We start from the raw sequence: 16010 nt of genomic DNA, 5'->3' as shown, positions 1-16010 counted from the left end.
TACCTTGCGGGCGTGTTCCCAAGTCCAGCATTCGGCGTCCATAGACGCCGAGTGCAAGACTCGGCCCTGCCCCCCTGGCGGCCGCATCATTGGATCTGATTGACAGCAGCGGGAGCCAATGGCTGCGCTGCTATCAATCTATCCAATCAACAGCCGAGAACCCCCTAGCAGAGAGGAGGTGAGTCTCCGTGGGACAAGTTCGAGGGTTCGGGTAAGTGCCGGGGGGGCCGGTCACTGACAGGTGTTTTTTCACCTTAATGCATAGTTGCATACGATGCATTAAGGTGAAAAAACAGGAACCTTTCCAACCCCTTTAAAGCTGAATGCAGCCCCTCTTCTAATAAGTGTCCCTGTGCGATAACACAGGCAAACACACATTTTGGTGCCTCAAACATTAGACCTGTGCCTGGGTACTGTATGTTTGACCCGCTGATTCAAAAAATGGCACCAATTTTTCCCTTTTCAGTTTTTAGAATACATGATAAATGCCATATACCACTCTTTACTCTGGTCGCCTGTCAAAAATCAGGATATTTTAATGTAGTGTTTTATTTCATGCCCTTGTAGCATGATAGAAACGCATAAAAAGTAGCCATAACCTGTACGGCGCTTGATCTGCAAACATGAAACTATATGAGTGGCAGTATACACACCTCTCCTATACGATCAGAACTGTAATACAGTTCATAACTTAAACTTTAGAATCCAATGTTTCTGATGTAAAATTACAGTTGGAAGTACGTAAACATTCACTATATCTGCTTGTACATAAAAACACAAGCTAGATAACAGAAGAACAATTGATCAGCAAGGTCTTTTTAAAAACTGACAAAAAAATTATATAAATTCGATCATATCTATGAAACTAGAGCTGATGCAGTCTAGCCAATGCAATTTTCTGAATCTGCGCCCCAAATTACCCCAAGAACAGGTCTAAAAAGCAAGGTACCAAGAAAAAAAATGTTATTTTGTTTGGCTGTGTAATAAAAGAATAATGAAAAAAAAAACATACTAGTCCATGTAGTCCTAGCATGGTCTTACTTGCAGATGAAGTTCTCTCTGTGGTGCTCTGCTTCTGCACCGCCATCTTGAAACTCCCATCATGGGGACCCAGCTGTCTCTTTCTCATTTTCATAGCCGCCCTATGATGATGATGATCTCATGTGTGCACAGACATGCCACACATATCTCTGCTGGGTCCTAGAGACCTCAGTCACGGCCAGGATTCAAAGAGTGTGAGGCGTTGATTCTTATTGAAACCCTGCCTCCTGGGATGTGTGGTTTGGACATCCCAGGAGGCTGCAGGAAGCCAATACGTCATCATACCCTAGCCCAGGGGTCTCCAAAACTTTGGCCCTCCAGTTGTTCAGGAACTACAATTCCCATCATGCCTAGTCATGTCTATGAATTTCAGAGTTTTACAATGCCTCATGGAATCTGTAGTTTTGCAACAACTGGAGGGCCATCGTTTGGAGATCCCTGCCCTGGGTGAAGAATCAAAAAACAGCAAATCGTTTACATTTTATAAAAAAAATAAGAAAACAAATTGTAATTGTGTAGGGTCCACCTAAGAGGAGCATCACTTAAAATGACCCTGTCACCTTGCCTATTCAGGGCAAAATGACAGGGTCTCTTTAAAACCCACTCAGACTATCAGACTACCTTTGCAGCAATCTGACTCTGGTGGTGTAAAACATTCCGTGTAGGCTGGTGTCGGCACTTACATGAGTTGATGATGTCATGTTCTTTTCTCATGTGAGAGTGTCTGGGCCAATTGGCTGCTAGCTCTGCACCAAGGGAGTAGGGCACATGCCCTTTAATTACCTGGAAGCACTGGGTATTTTGTGAAGAAGAAGCAGATTGGCTATTTTGGCAGAAGAAGCAGTGGGGGAGTCTTGTGAAGGTGGTCTTTAAAGACACATTACCACTTTGCTGTGAATGAGCAAGGCAACAGAGTCTCTGAGTGTTACTCCCTCTTAGAGGGGCAGCTCCGGAGAAGCACTGTGAAGGTGAGTATATTGGGTTGGGTGAAGGTGGGACTTTAAAGAGACCCTATCACTCTGTGCTATATGGTCATGTCACAGGATCTCTTTAACCTCTTGCCGACCAGCCGCCGTTATTATACTGCGGCAGGTTGGCTCGTTCCCGCAAATCAGTGTAGCTGTACGTCGACTCGGGAACTCGCTTCTTTGGGTGCATGCACGCTCCCATTGGCCAGCGGGGGGAGCCGATCGTTCCCCCGCAGTGACAGAATGTGGGATCTGCTTGTCTAAACAAGGCAGATCTCCGTTCTGACAGGGGAGATCACACAGATCTTGTCTTTCTGCTAAGCAGGAAGACTAATCTGTGTGTTGCCCCAGTCACGCAATAGTCCCCCATACAATTAGAAAACACAAACAGGGAACACATTTAACCCCTTGATCGCCTTTAGTGTTAACCCCTTCCCTACTAGTGTAATTTTTACAATGTCAGTGCATATTTTTAGCACTGATTACTGTAAAAATGTCACTGGTTCCCAAAAAAGTGTCAAAAATGTCAGTTAGGTGTCTGATCTGTCCGCCGCAATGTCGCAGTCCCGCTACAAATCACTGATCGCTGTCATTACTAGTAAAAAAAAAACAATAATAAAAATGCCATAAATATATCCCCTATTTTGTAGACGTAATAACTTTTGTGCAAACCAATCAATATTTACCAAAAATATGTAGCAGAGTACATATCGGCTTAAACTGATGAATACATTTAGCAGAAAGTAAATAATTGTGTTTTTTTTTCAAAACTGTCACTTTTTTGTTTATAGCGCAAAAAATAAAAACCACAGAGGTGATCAAATACCACCAAAAGAAAGCTCTATTTTTGGGAAAAAAAGGACATAAATTTTGTTTGTGTACAGCGTTGCATGCAATTGTCAGTTAAAGCGGCGCAGTGCCTTATCGCAAAAAATGGCCTGGTCAGGACGTGGGTAAATCCTTCCAGGGCTGAAGTGGTTAATTACAACAGATACAATTTTTGTATTTCCATTTTTTTTAGAGTGATGCTTGGCTCTGTTGAGAGGAGTCACAAGACCAGGGGTGCGAAAAACTACTTGTCCAAGGGACTAAATCAGGGCCCCAATCTAATTGTCCCTCATCACAATATACTTGTCCTGATAAAAAAAAAAAAATATATGACGGGTTGATGTTTTTTTATTGGGCAGAGGTGCTTTTAGGAATGTCTGGAGCTTTTATGGTGACTCAAATTTTTACTGTCTTTAAAGTGGTTGTAAACCCTTACAGACCACTTTTTGCTACAGACAAGCCTATAATTAGGCTTACCTGTAGCTACCCAGGATAGCTCCTAAACCTGCACCCTGTATTTGCATGTGCAATCATCGGCACATGCGCACTGAAGCAATGGCAGTAAGTGCCGTTGCTTCAGTTAGACTGTGCCGTTACCGGCGGCTCCCGTGCGCATGCGCGGGAGTGATGTCATTCCGGTTCCGGCCAATCACAGCGCCGGAGCCCGCGATACCCGGAAGTAACTCCGGGAGCGATGTCATCGGCCGGAGCGGTGAACGAGGACTGCTGCGGGGGCTTCAATCTAAGATAAGTAATACATAATAAGCTAGTATGCTATGCATACTAGCTTATTATGCCTCTGTCTTGCAGGTTTTTTTTTTTTCTAAGTGGGTTTCCAACCACTTTAACACTGCACTGTTTATCTCCTGCTTACCTCCCTGCCTGTCTCCAGCAATGCAGCTGGGGACTAGCAGGGAGAAGAGAGACCTTGAAGTATGATGAGCACTGATTGGGTGCTCTTCAGGAAAGGGGCGTGTCAGCCTCTTTTAATGCTCAGCAGAAGCGCATCTGCTAAGGGGAGTACATGAGCCGCCAGCCCCAATGAGGAGAAAAAACTTTATTCCTTCAGGTTACCATCACACACAGAAGCACTTGGGTGCTCATTACAAGTGCATGCTGAGCAGCCAAATCAAGCTCCGGTGTTCGCTCTCCGTTAGGCCCTGTTCACACCTGAGCATTTTGGGATTGCAGCAGAATCGGCTGCGTCTCTGCCCACGATCTCAAAACACTACAATCGCAAAACGCAGGTTCAGGTGTCATTGTTTTCAATGGCACCTAAAACGTGGTGCGGTTTTGCCACAATTGTCATACGATTTATCATGCAGAAAATCGCATCACGTAAAGCTAAATGTAAAAATAAACACACCTGCCCGGAACTGCGTTTTTGGGGCGATATAATTTGCACATCCCTTCAAGACTCTTTAAAGCTTAAGAAACAATAAATAATTTCCTCTTTTTCTGTGATCTTTGTATATTTCACAGATAAATGACGCTCTACATGAGAGTCAAACAGTCTTCTAATTGTAGCAGCTCATTTTGGCTTAAATTTTCTGTAACAATAATCTGATTACGCGATGGAGACAAAAGACATGGAACAAGCAGGCCCCCTGAACTTACCTTTTCCTTTAGTGTTTCTTGATTTTTAATGCAAAAAACAGAGCTGGGTGTTGAGCTGCCAGAAATGACAATGATTAAAGTTACAGGCATAGCCGAAGCAGGACATGATGCGCGCCGAATGATCCTCCGGTGTTTTAGTTGCAATTGTTTTCTCCCAACGCCTACAAAATGTTCCGGCTTCTTTTAATAGAAAGAAATCAAAGTGCTCCCTAGAGCAAACCGTTCCATTTATCGGATGTTGGAAAATCTTTGTATATCTGATTTAATGGGCAGACTTTGTCCTCCAGCAGATCGTCCTCTCGCTTGCAGTCCTAGTTTAATTGCACCGTTATGGCTCTAGTAATTATCTATTAGGTTGCAGAGACTGAGAAGTCAATTCTCATCTGAAATTCCAGATGTCCACTTTAAGGGACTCCGTACATCTCTGCTTAAAGGGCAAGCATTTTGTATTTAAGTTACTATTGCAGTGTTTGCCTTTACAGATCATGATGAGAAGTTCACGTTTTCACACTTTAAAGTGTTACTAAACCCACAACAGTAAAATCAGTCTGTGTATGCAGCATAGCATGCTTGTTATACTCACTGTGGAACTTAAGGGGTTAATCCCCTGCATTGTGTAAAAAGGCTGTTTTATCCTGTATGTTGCATAGTAGGTGAGGTTGAAAAAAGACACAAGTCCATCAAGTCCAACCTATGAAATGTATGCATAGATCCTTCTATCCTGCAATGTCTATCTGGGGAAGGCCAGCTAACACAGGCAGGTAGCCGACCTGCACATGCTCAGTTGTGTCTTTTTTTTCTGGAGAGAACATTTGCTTGTTCTCAGAGCTAGCCAGGTCACATGATATTGGTATCACACATGTGGGCGTGTATACAGGCTGTAGTGGAAAGCTCCTCCTACCTGAACTCTCAGCACTGGAGAAACTGTGCAGTTTTTCATGTAACCGTGGTATACAGATCATCCCAAAAGGTATATAGTGGCAGTATTTTAATGTAAAAAGAAGATTTATAAGCTTGGGGGTGGGGGGAGGGCGGATGAACTATTATATTACTGGGTTTAGTAACACTTTAAACATACAAAATGCTCTTATTGTATTAGATGTAGAGATTTGGAGATTAACCACTAGAGGGAGCTTTGTATTTGATGCAGCTTCGTAAAACATTTATCACTTTAAGCCTGCATTCACACGAGGATTGCATCGATACTGATACTAGTATTGGTGCCGACACTGAGCATTTGCGCGTGCAAATGCTCTGATGCTTGACCTGATACATAGGCAGTCATGTATAGATTTCAATAAAGCAGCTGACAGCCGCTTCTCCAACCCCCACCTCCCACACCACCCCCCCAGCTTTCAGCTGCTTTATTGAAATCTATACAGGGAGATCGGTGCTTGTAACCCCCCCATCCACCACCACACCTATCATCCGCTGACTGTCCCCTGTGTCCTTCTCCATGTCCTTCTCTCTGTGCTCCTCCAGTCATCCTCTGGTCCCCCTCTGTCCTCCTCCTGTCCCCCCTGTACCGGATCTGTCTGGTTGGAGAGTGGAGGAAGGAGCTGGTAAATCTGTAATTTACCGGCTCCTTCTTTTTCTGAATGCGCAGAGTCAGTAATCTCTGACTCTGTCCATTCATAACTGAGCAGAGTAAACTGTGTTTGCGATGCTTCAGTTTATTTTTTTTAAAATCAGATTATTTTTATTTTTATATACAAACAACAAAAAAAACAATATTAAAACAATACAATCAAATTATCCAAGCAGAATCATATAAACATAAAAAGACATTACATAACAAAAAAAGATGAAGAAAAAAAAGAGATAAGCCCTCCCCCACCCTATTTCTTGGAGTATAGGGGAAAAAAAAGGAAAAAAACTTTAAAACTTAGAAACACTAAAGGTGGCCACAGAATACAGCTTTCGCTGGAAAAGAAAAGATAAACCAGATAAACACCTATATTTACCCATAGGTACCTATCTTGCAATGGTCTCCTACAGTCCAACATCTGATTTTGCAGTATACATAGTACAGATTGATCTATACTGGTGCCAGAGACATAGACTCAAGCCACTTTGACCAGATAGCATCAAACTTATTCATGGCGTTCCTTAAAAAATAAAAAATAGATGTTTCAGTTTATGAATGAACAGGAGCATCTGTCTCCTGTCCATTCATCTTCAGTGCAGCTGAGTCTGCAGAGAAAGGGACTGGGGAATCTGTGTCCTCAGTCCCTTTCTCTGTCTGAAAAGGGAGATGTCAGTGGCCTGTTTGGACCCCTGATATCTCACCAAACCTCCCCCCCTCCCAACAGGGCTGATAAACAATAATAATAATAATAATAATAAAAAAAAAAAAAAAAAAATTGTAATAAATATTTGAAAGGTAAATTTGTGAAAAATAAAAAACACTGACACAGTCCAATCCCAATCCCACCCAAAAAAAAGAGGCATTGTAAAAAAATATATAAATTTGTAAAAAAAAAAAAATTGTAAAAGATAAAAAAAAAATATATATAGTCCACTGTCACATGACATTAAAAAAAGTATCGGTAATCGGTATCGGCAAGTACTTGGGGGAAAAAAAAAGTATCAGTACTTGTACTTCTTAAAAAAGTGGTATCCGTGCAACCCTAATTCACATTTAGCGTTTCATAACCGTGCACAAAGTCTCGGAATTTCGTGAGCGTTTACAAAATGCGTGAAAACCATGTCATGCACTTGTGCTGCCATTCATCGTTAACATCCCAAGCGCGGCAAAAAGATATGTGTTAAATGCTGCAAAATGCGCAATTAAAAAAATGTGTGAAGCTCGATGCTCCAAGAGGTGCATGAGCTACTTTGCAGCGTTTTGTTACACGGTAATTGAAGTGGGCCGTGTTATTCTAGTGGTGCAAAAATGCGCATATGCACACATTTGCAAAACGCTAAGTATGAATGCAGGCTAAAGCAGACCCTCACCTTAAAATTCATCTCCTCTTGCCCTGCCTCCTCCCCCCTCCCTTTCTTTTTTTAAAAATTAGATGTTTTCTGTTTTTTTTTTTTTAATTAATATTATATTATATATTATTTATATATATTTATTTATATTATATATTATTTTATTATATTATTACATACATTTTTTTTTTGTAACATTTATTGTGCTGCTTCTGCAATTCTTGTCTAGACCCACCCCCTCCCTCCCAGATTCTGCACATGCGCAGTTGCGCCACACAGCTTTGGGTCCCAATGACCCTGCGGCACATCTGTACACGTGTAGGTATGCCTGAACATTTGCGCACGCGCAGGGTTTTCTAGTGCACATGCAAAGACAGGTAGCGTAGAGCTCAGAAAAGTTCCCTATCTTTGCACATGTGCAGGAAATATCTTTTATATTTTAACATCTTTTTTTTATGCCTTTAAACACAGCCCTATGTTAGCCTGTGTGGCCATGCACATTAGGCATTTAGATCAGTATTTTAAGAGCATCATAAATGTATTCCGGTGGCCACAATAAAATAATATTCTACACAGTAGAATGAGTTTACGCTCACCACCGTACGCCTGTAAACGCACATAATTATGTATAAAAAATATTAAAACTGCGCTAAAAACCATCTATCCCTAAAAAAATCAATAAACAGTAAGCAGCAGTTCTTTTGTGTAATACAATCACAAACAGTAAATAGAAAAATAAATAAGAATCGCACTAAATAATAAATGTGAAATTCATCTGTGCAGAAATGTCCACAAGCAATGTGATAATGTATCAATCACTTTGATGATAGTATCCATCATCCATCATCAAAATACGCAGTGAATCTACCACCAGCTGTAGAAACTGCTTACAAGCTTCTGTAGACCCCTTATTGTAGGAGGCCAGTGTACACCTGTGGCTTAAGACCCTGCCAGGGCCTTTATCCACGTCTCAGGGCTTCTCTGCACTTCTGATGTCACTCAGTGAGTTGGGTAGGAGTTGGGCACCAAAAAGAGACCAAAGGCTCCACAAAGCATAAAATCTTTGATGAGTTTATTAAGTAATAAAATTATAACACTCACAGAAGTAAGTATGTAAAAGAACCCTAAGTTTGGTTTGTAGGCCGGCACACAACCAAACAAACCCGTCCTGCGGGTCACAAGAGAGATGGTGACATCAGCACGTCGCTCCGCGCTACATGTTTCGTCATAAATGACGTTGTCCTGGGGCACGTAATTTTGTACCAAAATAAGTACCACATTTTTTTTTATAAAGCCCATGCAGTCCCCTTGTGCAATCAGAGAACACTTTGCATTAATTCCGAAAATACAAAGCATTCTTTGACTGGTGCCCACGTCGAGTAACAGACGACCTGTGTTTAGAATGCAGCAGGGCAGTAGCTCAGCAGGGGACCTGGAAGCAAATGGAGATCACTGGAGGAACGGTGTCTACTTCAGTGATTTCCACTTTTCTAGAGGCAACGGCCAGGTATGGTATATACATAGTTACATTGGTCCAAGCTGCACCAGCGTATGTACCTATATATAATAGAGCCATGTGTGGAGTTATTATTTTGGATGCATGTACCTAACACTTAAGCTTCTGAGCTGCTGGAACTTTGGGAAGTATATTGTTAGTCTATATAATGATATGTTACTGGAAGCATTGTTTGTTTTTCATTTATTGATCCCGTTTGTATGTATGCGCTTGTCAACAGGTCCAGCTCCCGGGGATGAAGTGGGTGGACAATCACAAACCTGTTTTCGTGGTGGATTTAGTGGCCTCTTCCTCGGTGCACACACAGGTCTGGTATACATGCAGAACTCTTTATAACTGCCATGTCCTAGGATGGTTTTAAAGCAAGACCAATGTGTATCTTCAGGAATATAACTACCTTTTGGGTCATTCCTGTAATTTTCACATTATTACATGCTTGTGCAGTATTTTCATGATAGCATTGTATATACAGAGGGTTAGGGTCCCCCTCTAGTGGTGGTGCATATATCAGCCATACGCCAGCATTACTGCTAAGAAAAGATAAGCAATCGTATAGGAATTTCTGGCACTTTCAACCAGCAAAAAGTAACTGAACACATCAAAGTAACTTAACAACATCACTGTTGGGAATTTGGGATGCTGTGTAAAATCTACATGAAAACAGAATGCAATGATTTGCAAATCTCATAAACCCATATTTTATTCACAATAGAAAACATGTCAAATGTTTAAACTGAGAAAATGTTCTATTTCAAGAAAAAAAAAGGTCATTTTGAAATTGATGGCAGCAATAAGTCTCAAAAAAATTGGGACAGGGCAACCAAAAGCTGGCAAAGTAAGTGGTACAAAAAGGAAAAGCCAGAAGAACATTTTGCATCTAATTAGGTTCATTCTTAACACGTCAGTAATATGATTGGGTACGAAAAGAGCATCTTAGAGAGTCAGAGTGTCTCTTAGCCTAACACAGTGGCTAGTGGAGTGCTGCTGTGACAAACATTATATACCCTGTCGTATTTGGCTGGCAGTACTGCCACCAAACGTGACCCAATCAAGTCAATGTGGCCACGACACAGAAGCCCTGCAATCACGCGCAATGCATGTGCTGGTGTGAGCTTTTTCTGGATTAACACATGCAATGAGGAGGTGACATATCGTCTTCCAGCTTCTGATAAGTGATCAACCATGGTTCGCTTTTCAGAGAAACGGCTGGTGCTATTGTATAGAAGCCCTTAGTCTCTAAAGGGAGCAATAAGCCATTGGCTGTATAAAGGCAGTAGATTTGAGAGCTCTTTCACACTAGAAAATGCAGTTAAAGTAGAAAGCACCAAATGAATCTTAGCTAAAGCACTGTGTATCCTCAAGAGTTGCATTTTTTTTCTTTAAAATACTTGTTTTTACTTTTATTTTTATGCTTTGTTGTATCTCAGGGTTACTTATCTGCTGCAGCCACTTCTTGACTACATGCACCCCACTGATGGCTAAATGGCATTTATTAGTGCTGGTTTCCTGATCATGACTAATTTCACATCACTTGAGCCTGTCATTTGGGATCCAGTGGGTACCCTTTACATTGGCCCCAAATTACTGCCATAGGGAACTGAGGGACCCTTTTTTTCACGAAAGTAATTTTATTTCTCATCCATTGAGGGACAAAGAAAATCTTGAAGCTTTGGGTTATGTTGCACCTACAGTTGATTGAACGCTGGCAAACAAAAAAAAAGCTGTAGGCAATCCGAGGAAAAAACTTCTCCTACTACCAGCATATCTCAGTTTTTTGCCAGTGTTCTAGGAGGATGGACTAGCCTGTGATATTTCTAGCAATTATTTTCTTCTTTACTTTTTTCCTTCCATTAAGATTTCTCTAAAATGCTGCTGGTGTTTTCCCCTCCTATTTTGCAGCTATCCAGTGCAGATGTCCTCAGCCTGGCTTTTGCATACTGCATCTGGAACCTGTTGGACTTGACTTTGCTGAGCTAGCCTGGAAGTGACCTTAGGCGCACTGGATTGTGTGGGGGACATTTTTCAGACATAGTCCTGTTTAAATCCCCTAATTTGGATTAAAGACAGCCCTCTCATATGCCATAAATTACAATACATATGGTGTTAAGATGAATCCACGATTATAGTCCACGTGAATAAAGTGCTCTGTGCCTAAAAAGTCAATCTAAATAAACAAACGTGCATTATGACCAGTCAAAAGTGGGCTCTTTTCTCCATGTGTGCAAAAAATAAAAAATAAAGAAAAACCGCACTCACCAGATGTTGTTGACTTCCTAATAAGAAAAGAAGTCAAGCTGCGCTTTTCCTTTGGTGTAAAATTTGTATAGTTGTTGGTGGCCCTTGGTCCACTTAAATTTCAGCCACTGGGTCCTTTGCCTTTGGGGTCTGCAAGCTGCTTTTTTTAATAGTGCTCAGTAGTGCCCAGCATTCCAAAGATTAGGAGAGAATGGGGAAGCCTCTTATAGTGTAGTATTTTTTTATTAATGACTCGGTGTAAATAGTATTGCACTTATAATATTTTAAAGCTCAGACCAAAAGAAATATAACCAGGAGCATCAATTTGCATTCCAACTTGCGTTCCAGAAAGCAGAAGTGACATCATTGGCAGCCCCATCCTACGCATTTCGTCATCTATGTGTGCTGTCATCGGTGGCAGTCAACAACATCTGGTCAGTGTGGTGTGTGTTTTTTTTTTTTATTTATTTATTTTCTTCCTCGAACATCACGGGACACAGACCCTCAGTAATTACTGATGGGTTATATAGGTATCACTAGGTGATTGGACACTGGTCACACCCTAATCAGGAAGTTCAACCCCCTATATAATCCCTCCCCTTGCAGGGATACTAAGTTTTTACGCCAGTGTCTTAGGTGATGGACGTGTAAAGATGTCCTGTGCTGAGCTCCAAAGGGAATATCCTATATCCTATACTGGGGCAAGCCAGGCAGACCGGATCCATTCAAAGTGTCCTTTCTAGGCCGAATTGGATGGTACCCGGGCCTTGTGTCCGAAGAAATGAGGTTTTACCCGTAACGCTTCTCTTTTTAGAGAGCTGGACCCCGCAGATCAGAAAATGGCTTTAAACCTCCTAATTTCTGGGTGGGTGCTTTACGGGCCCAGAACTGCAGGATCCCCCTATTCATAGGGGGCCCCAGTCTCTGACGGTTTTTTTAAAACGGAGCCCACCGTGAGAGGTGAAGATTGGGTCTGTGTAAACTGAACCCTGCGGCTGGATAAGGTAAGAGGAGATTCCACAGAATTTTCTAATTCTAGTAGGTTTCTCCTTTAAGGTAAATGCATGCTATGCCTATTGTGTCCACCGGGGGATGCCAAGAGCACAAACCTTCACATGCTGGATTGTCTGTCTTAGTGTTCATTGCTGCACATGTTTTTTCACAGCGTCTCAGGCCGGTTGCAAAGGTAGAATGGAAGGGGGGATTTCTCATGTTTGAATGTTCCCCCCAGGCTAGAGAGAGGCCACAGGGGTCTAGAAAGTTGTTATACCGCTCGGGCCTGCTGCCTCAGGCCACCATTTCTGACCATTGCCGTTTAGGCAGGTCTTCACTACCAGCTTCTCTCCCTCCTCCCCCTCCCCCAGCCTTCCTCCATAGTATTACAGGAGAGTCGGCCAGCGCGGGAAGCGCTCGTTTTTTTTCAAAACTCGAGGGGGGGGGGACGTCAGCACAGAGTGCTTAGACTCCCACTCAGGCCAGCTGCAGGCTATTAAAGGCACTCTGTACAGGTGCACACAGCCTTTTGAGAGACGCAGAGCTGACGGTCGCATGTAAGGTGGGGCAAAGGCATTCTCCTAGGCTGCATTTACTGAAGCAACACCAGACTGAGCATTGGGTAGCAAGGCTTTTAGCCAGACTACATCGCTCAGCAGTCAGTGTTCATTTGTATACCTCACACCTTGTTGCTTTGCACTATGGGTAGAAGAGGTTCAAACACCCCAAGAACCAGAGACACTAGGGGATCTCGTTCAGATTCTGAGGGCCCCCTGTCAGCAGCATCCTCCCCCCCGGATGGGCCAGGGACGGATAGCCAGGGAGAGCCGCTGGGGTCAGGGGCTACACCTGCTTCTGGCACTTCAGCCCCTGTATATATTACACAAGAGGTTTTTTCCTCAACCATTAATGGTCTAGAGGAAAGATTAATGGCCGTGATTACGTCTTCACTCAGTAGAAGAAAACGCACTAGGCCTTCCTCTGTTCCTCAAGACCCTCAGGAAGAGGAGTTCTGGGATAAAGGAGATTAATCCCTTTCAGAGGATCGGGATGGGACGGATGATTCCTCTTCGGAGGAATCAGGCGGATAGGGACCCTCTGCGACTTCCCAAGAGGAGAAAGTCTTAGTGTAGATCCTTACTGGATTGGTCCACATTGAAGTTGCCCCTACCTGAAACTGCTAAAGAATCCTCTTCTGCTTTGGGGTCACTGAAACCTTTCCAAGCAGCACATGCTTTTCCTGTTCACAAATTACTTGAAAAGCTCTTTTATTCTGAGTGGGAGCACCCAGATAAGCGATTTCTTCCGTCGGAAATTTTTTTAACACTTTATCCTATGGAAGAAAAATTTATTAAGAAGTGGGGAATGCCGGCCATTGATGTGGCCATTTCCTCTGCAAATAGTAGTCTGACTTGTCCTGTAGACAACGCTCAGATGCTCAGGGATCCTGTGGATAAAAGGATGGAATCCTTATTAAAGGATGTTTTTTCCTTAGCAGGATCAGTGGCCCAACCTGCAGTAGCAGCGATTGGAGTCTGTCAATTCTTACGAGACCATGTTAAGCAGGTCATCAAAGTATTACCTGAACAACAGGCCCGGGGTTTGCTAACCTTCCAGCGGCCTTATGTTAGGTTGTTGACGCCATCAGAGATTCTATCAGGCAAACCTCCTGTCTTTCACTGGGGTTGGTGCATATACGTAGAATCCTATGGTTGAAAAATTGGTCAGCCGAAGCACCATGTAAGAAGCTGCTGGCTGGGTTTCCTTTTCGTGGGGTTCGGAGAAGACTCGGATAACTATATCAAGAGAATTTCCTGTGGGAAAAGTACTCTCTTACCTGTTAAGAAGAAGAGTAAACGTCCCTTTTTCAAACAGACTCTCTCCCCAGCGCCAGGGGCTTCAGCCTCCAGGCAGTTACGACGGCCTCCTCCGTCTGGGGCTACAAACAAGAGTCAACCCCAGGGACAAAAGAAGTCCTGGGAGAAGAAGTCTTCTAGACAAGACACTAAGACCTCTTCATGAAGGGGCGCCCCCGCTCGCTTGAGTGAGGGGAAGACTGCTACAGTTCTCAAAGCTCTGGCAGGAGGACTTCCAGGACAGATGGGTAATCTCCACTGTAACCTTAGGGTACAAGCTGGAGTTCCAAGAATTTCCCTCTCCTCGTTTTCTCAGATCAAGTGTTCCCAGAGAAGAAGCAGTCGCTCCTTCTAGCGTCAGGGCGACTTTTGTCGCAAGAGGTCATCAGGGTGGTTCCCACAAAGGATCAAGGATTGGGTTTCTATTCCAACCTTTTTCCGGTCCAAAAACCAAGTGGGGGTGTCAGACCCATTCTGGATTTAAGACATCTGAATCGATTCTTAAGGATTCAGTCCTTCCGCAGGGAATCAATTCGGACTATAGTCTCCATCCTGCAGGGAGGAGAATTACTGGCATCGATTAATATCAGAGATGCATATCTACAGGTGCCCATTTTCCCTACTCATTAGAAGTTTCTGCGCTTCGAAGTAGGAGGGCACCATTTCCAGTTTGTGGCTCTGCCCTTCGGGATAGCCACTGCACCTCGAGTGTTTACAATGATCGTGGCTCCTCCCCTGGCCAGATTAAAGGCTCAGGGTATGACTGTCATAGCATACCTAGACGACCTGCTCTTGATAGACCGGTCGGTAGCTTCCTTGAACGGGAACTTGAGGACCACGGTCAAGTATCTGGAACAAGAAGGTTCAGGCATTAGACTTTCCGATGCACCTGTCGCATGCGGTGCGTCAGAGCCTCAATTGGTGGCTCATACCCGAAAACCTGCAGAAGGGGAAATCCTTTCTACCGGTTACCTGGACGGTGGTAACAACAGATGCCAGTCTGTCAGGTTGGGAAGCAGTTCTGGAACAGTCTGCGATCCAGGGGCTATGGTCTGAGACCGAGAGGACCCTAACCATCAACATTCTGGAGATCCGTGCGGTATATCTAGCCCTAAAAGCCTGGACTATCAGGCTACAGGGTTGGCCGGTCAGGATCCAGTCCGACAATGCCACAACTGTGGCTTATGTCAATCATCAGGGAGGCACCCGGAGCCGAGCTGCTCAAAAAGAGGTGATATAGATCTTAGCCTGGGCAGAGATGCAGGTGCCATGCATATCGGCAGTTTTTCATTCCAGGGATAGAGAACTGGTAGACGAACTATCGCCAGCAGTTACTCCCAAGGGAATGGTCTCTGCATCCCGACGTCTTTTTGGCCATATGCCAAAGATGGGGGGTCTCAGATGTAGATCTCATTGCATCCCGATGCAACAAAAAGATAGACAGATTTGTGGCAAGGACGAGGGATCCTCTTGCATGCGGGACGGATGCGTTGGTGATTCCGTGGCATCGGTTCTCACTGATTTATGCATTCCCGCCTATTCTGCTACTGCCACAACTCCTTCGCAGGATCAGGCTGGAAAGGAAGTCGGTACTTCTGGTGGCCCCCGCTTGGCCCAGAAGGACTTGGTATGCAGAAATAGTAAGGATGACGGTGGGTTCCCCGTGGACCCTACCGGTACGCCCAGACCTGTTATCTCAAGGTCCAGTGTTCCATCCTGCCTTACAAACGCTAAATTTGACGGTTTGGCTATTGAGACCCACGTTCTGAAGAGTCGTGGGCTCTCAGGTCCTGTCATATCTACCTTGATCAATGCAAGGAAGCCAGCTTCCAGAATGATTTATCATAGAGTCTGGAAAGCTTATGTATCCTGGTGTGAATCCAGGGGTTGGCATCCCAGGAAATATGTCATAGGTAGAATTCTTGATTTTCTACAATTAGGATTAGAGATGAAGCTGGCTTGAGTACCATCAAGGGCCAGGTCTCGGCCTTATCAGTATTGTTTTAAGGGCCGCTTGCT

General features: G+C 43.6%; 2 protein-coding genes across 8 annotated transcripts in view; one reads left to right on the top strand and one right to left on the bottom strand.

Annotated features, from left to right (window-relative positions):
- Positions 1–1173, bottom strand: part of ANGPTL8 (angiopoietin like 8) — a 29964-nt gene extending 28791 nt beyond the window's left edge. The window contains exon 1 of the mRNA XM_073622627.1: positions 1042–1173. Within this exon, the coding sequence (XP_073478728.1) occupies positions 1042–1104 (63 nt within the window). The 5' untranslated portion in view covers positions 1105–1173. The remainder of the gene's footprint in view (positions 1–1041) is intronic.
- DOCK6 (dedicator of cytokinesis 6) overlaps positions 1–16010 on the top strand; it is a 299047-nt gene that overhangs the window by 189413 nt on the left and 93624 nt on the right. For all 7 annotated transcript variants that reach the window (XM_073622622.1, XM_073622618.1, XM_073622617.1 and 4 more), the window contains exon 19: positions 9128–9214. In XM_073622622.1, coding sequence (XP_073478723.1) covers positions 9128–9214 — 87 coding nt within the window. The remainder of the gene's footprint in view (positions 1–9127; positions 9215–16010) is intronic.

The sequence above is a fragment of the Aquarana catesbeiana genome, linkage group LG03, assembly GCF_042186555.1.
Source record: "Aquarana catesbeiana isolate 2022-GZ linkage group LG03, ASM4218655v1, whole genome shotgun sequence".
Lineage (NCBI taxonomy): Eukaryota > Metazoa > Chordata > Amphibia > Anura > Ranidae > Aquarana > Aquarana catesbeiana.
Note: the sequence above shows the minus strand (reverse complement) of the source record. Positions and strands in the feature narration are given on the sequence as shown.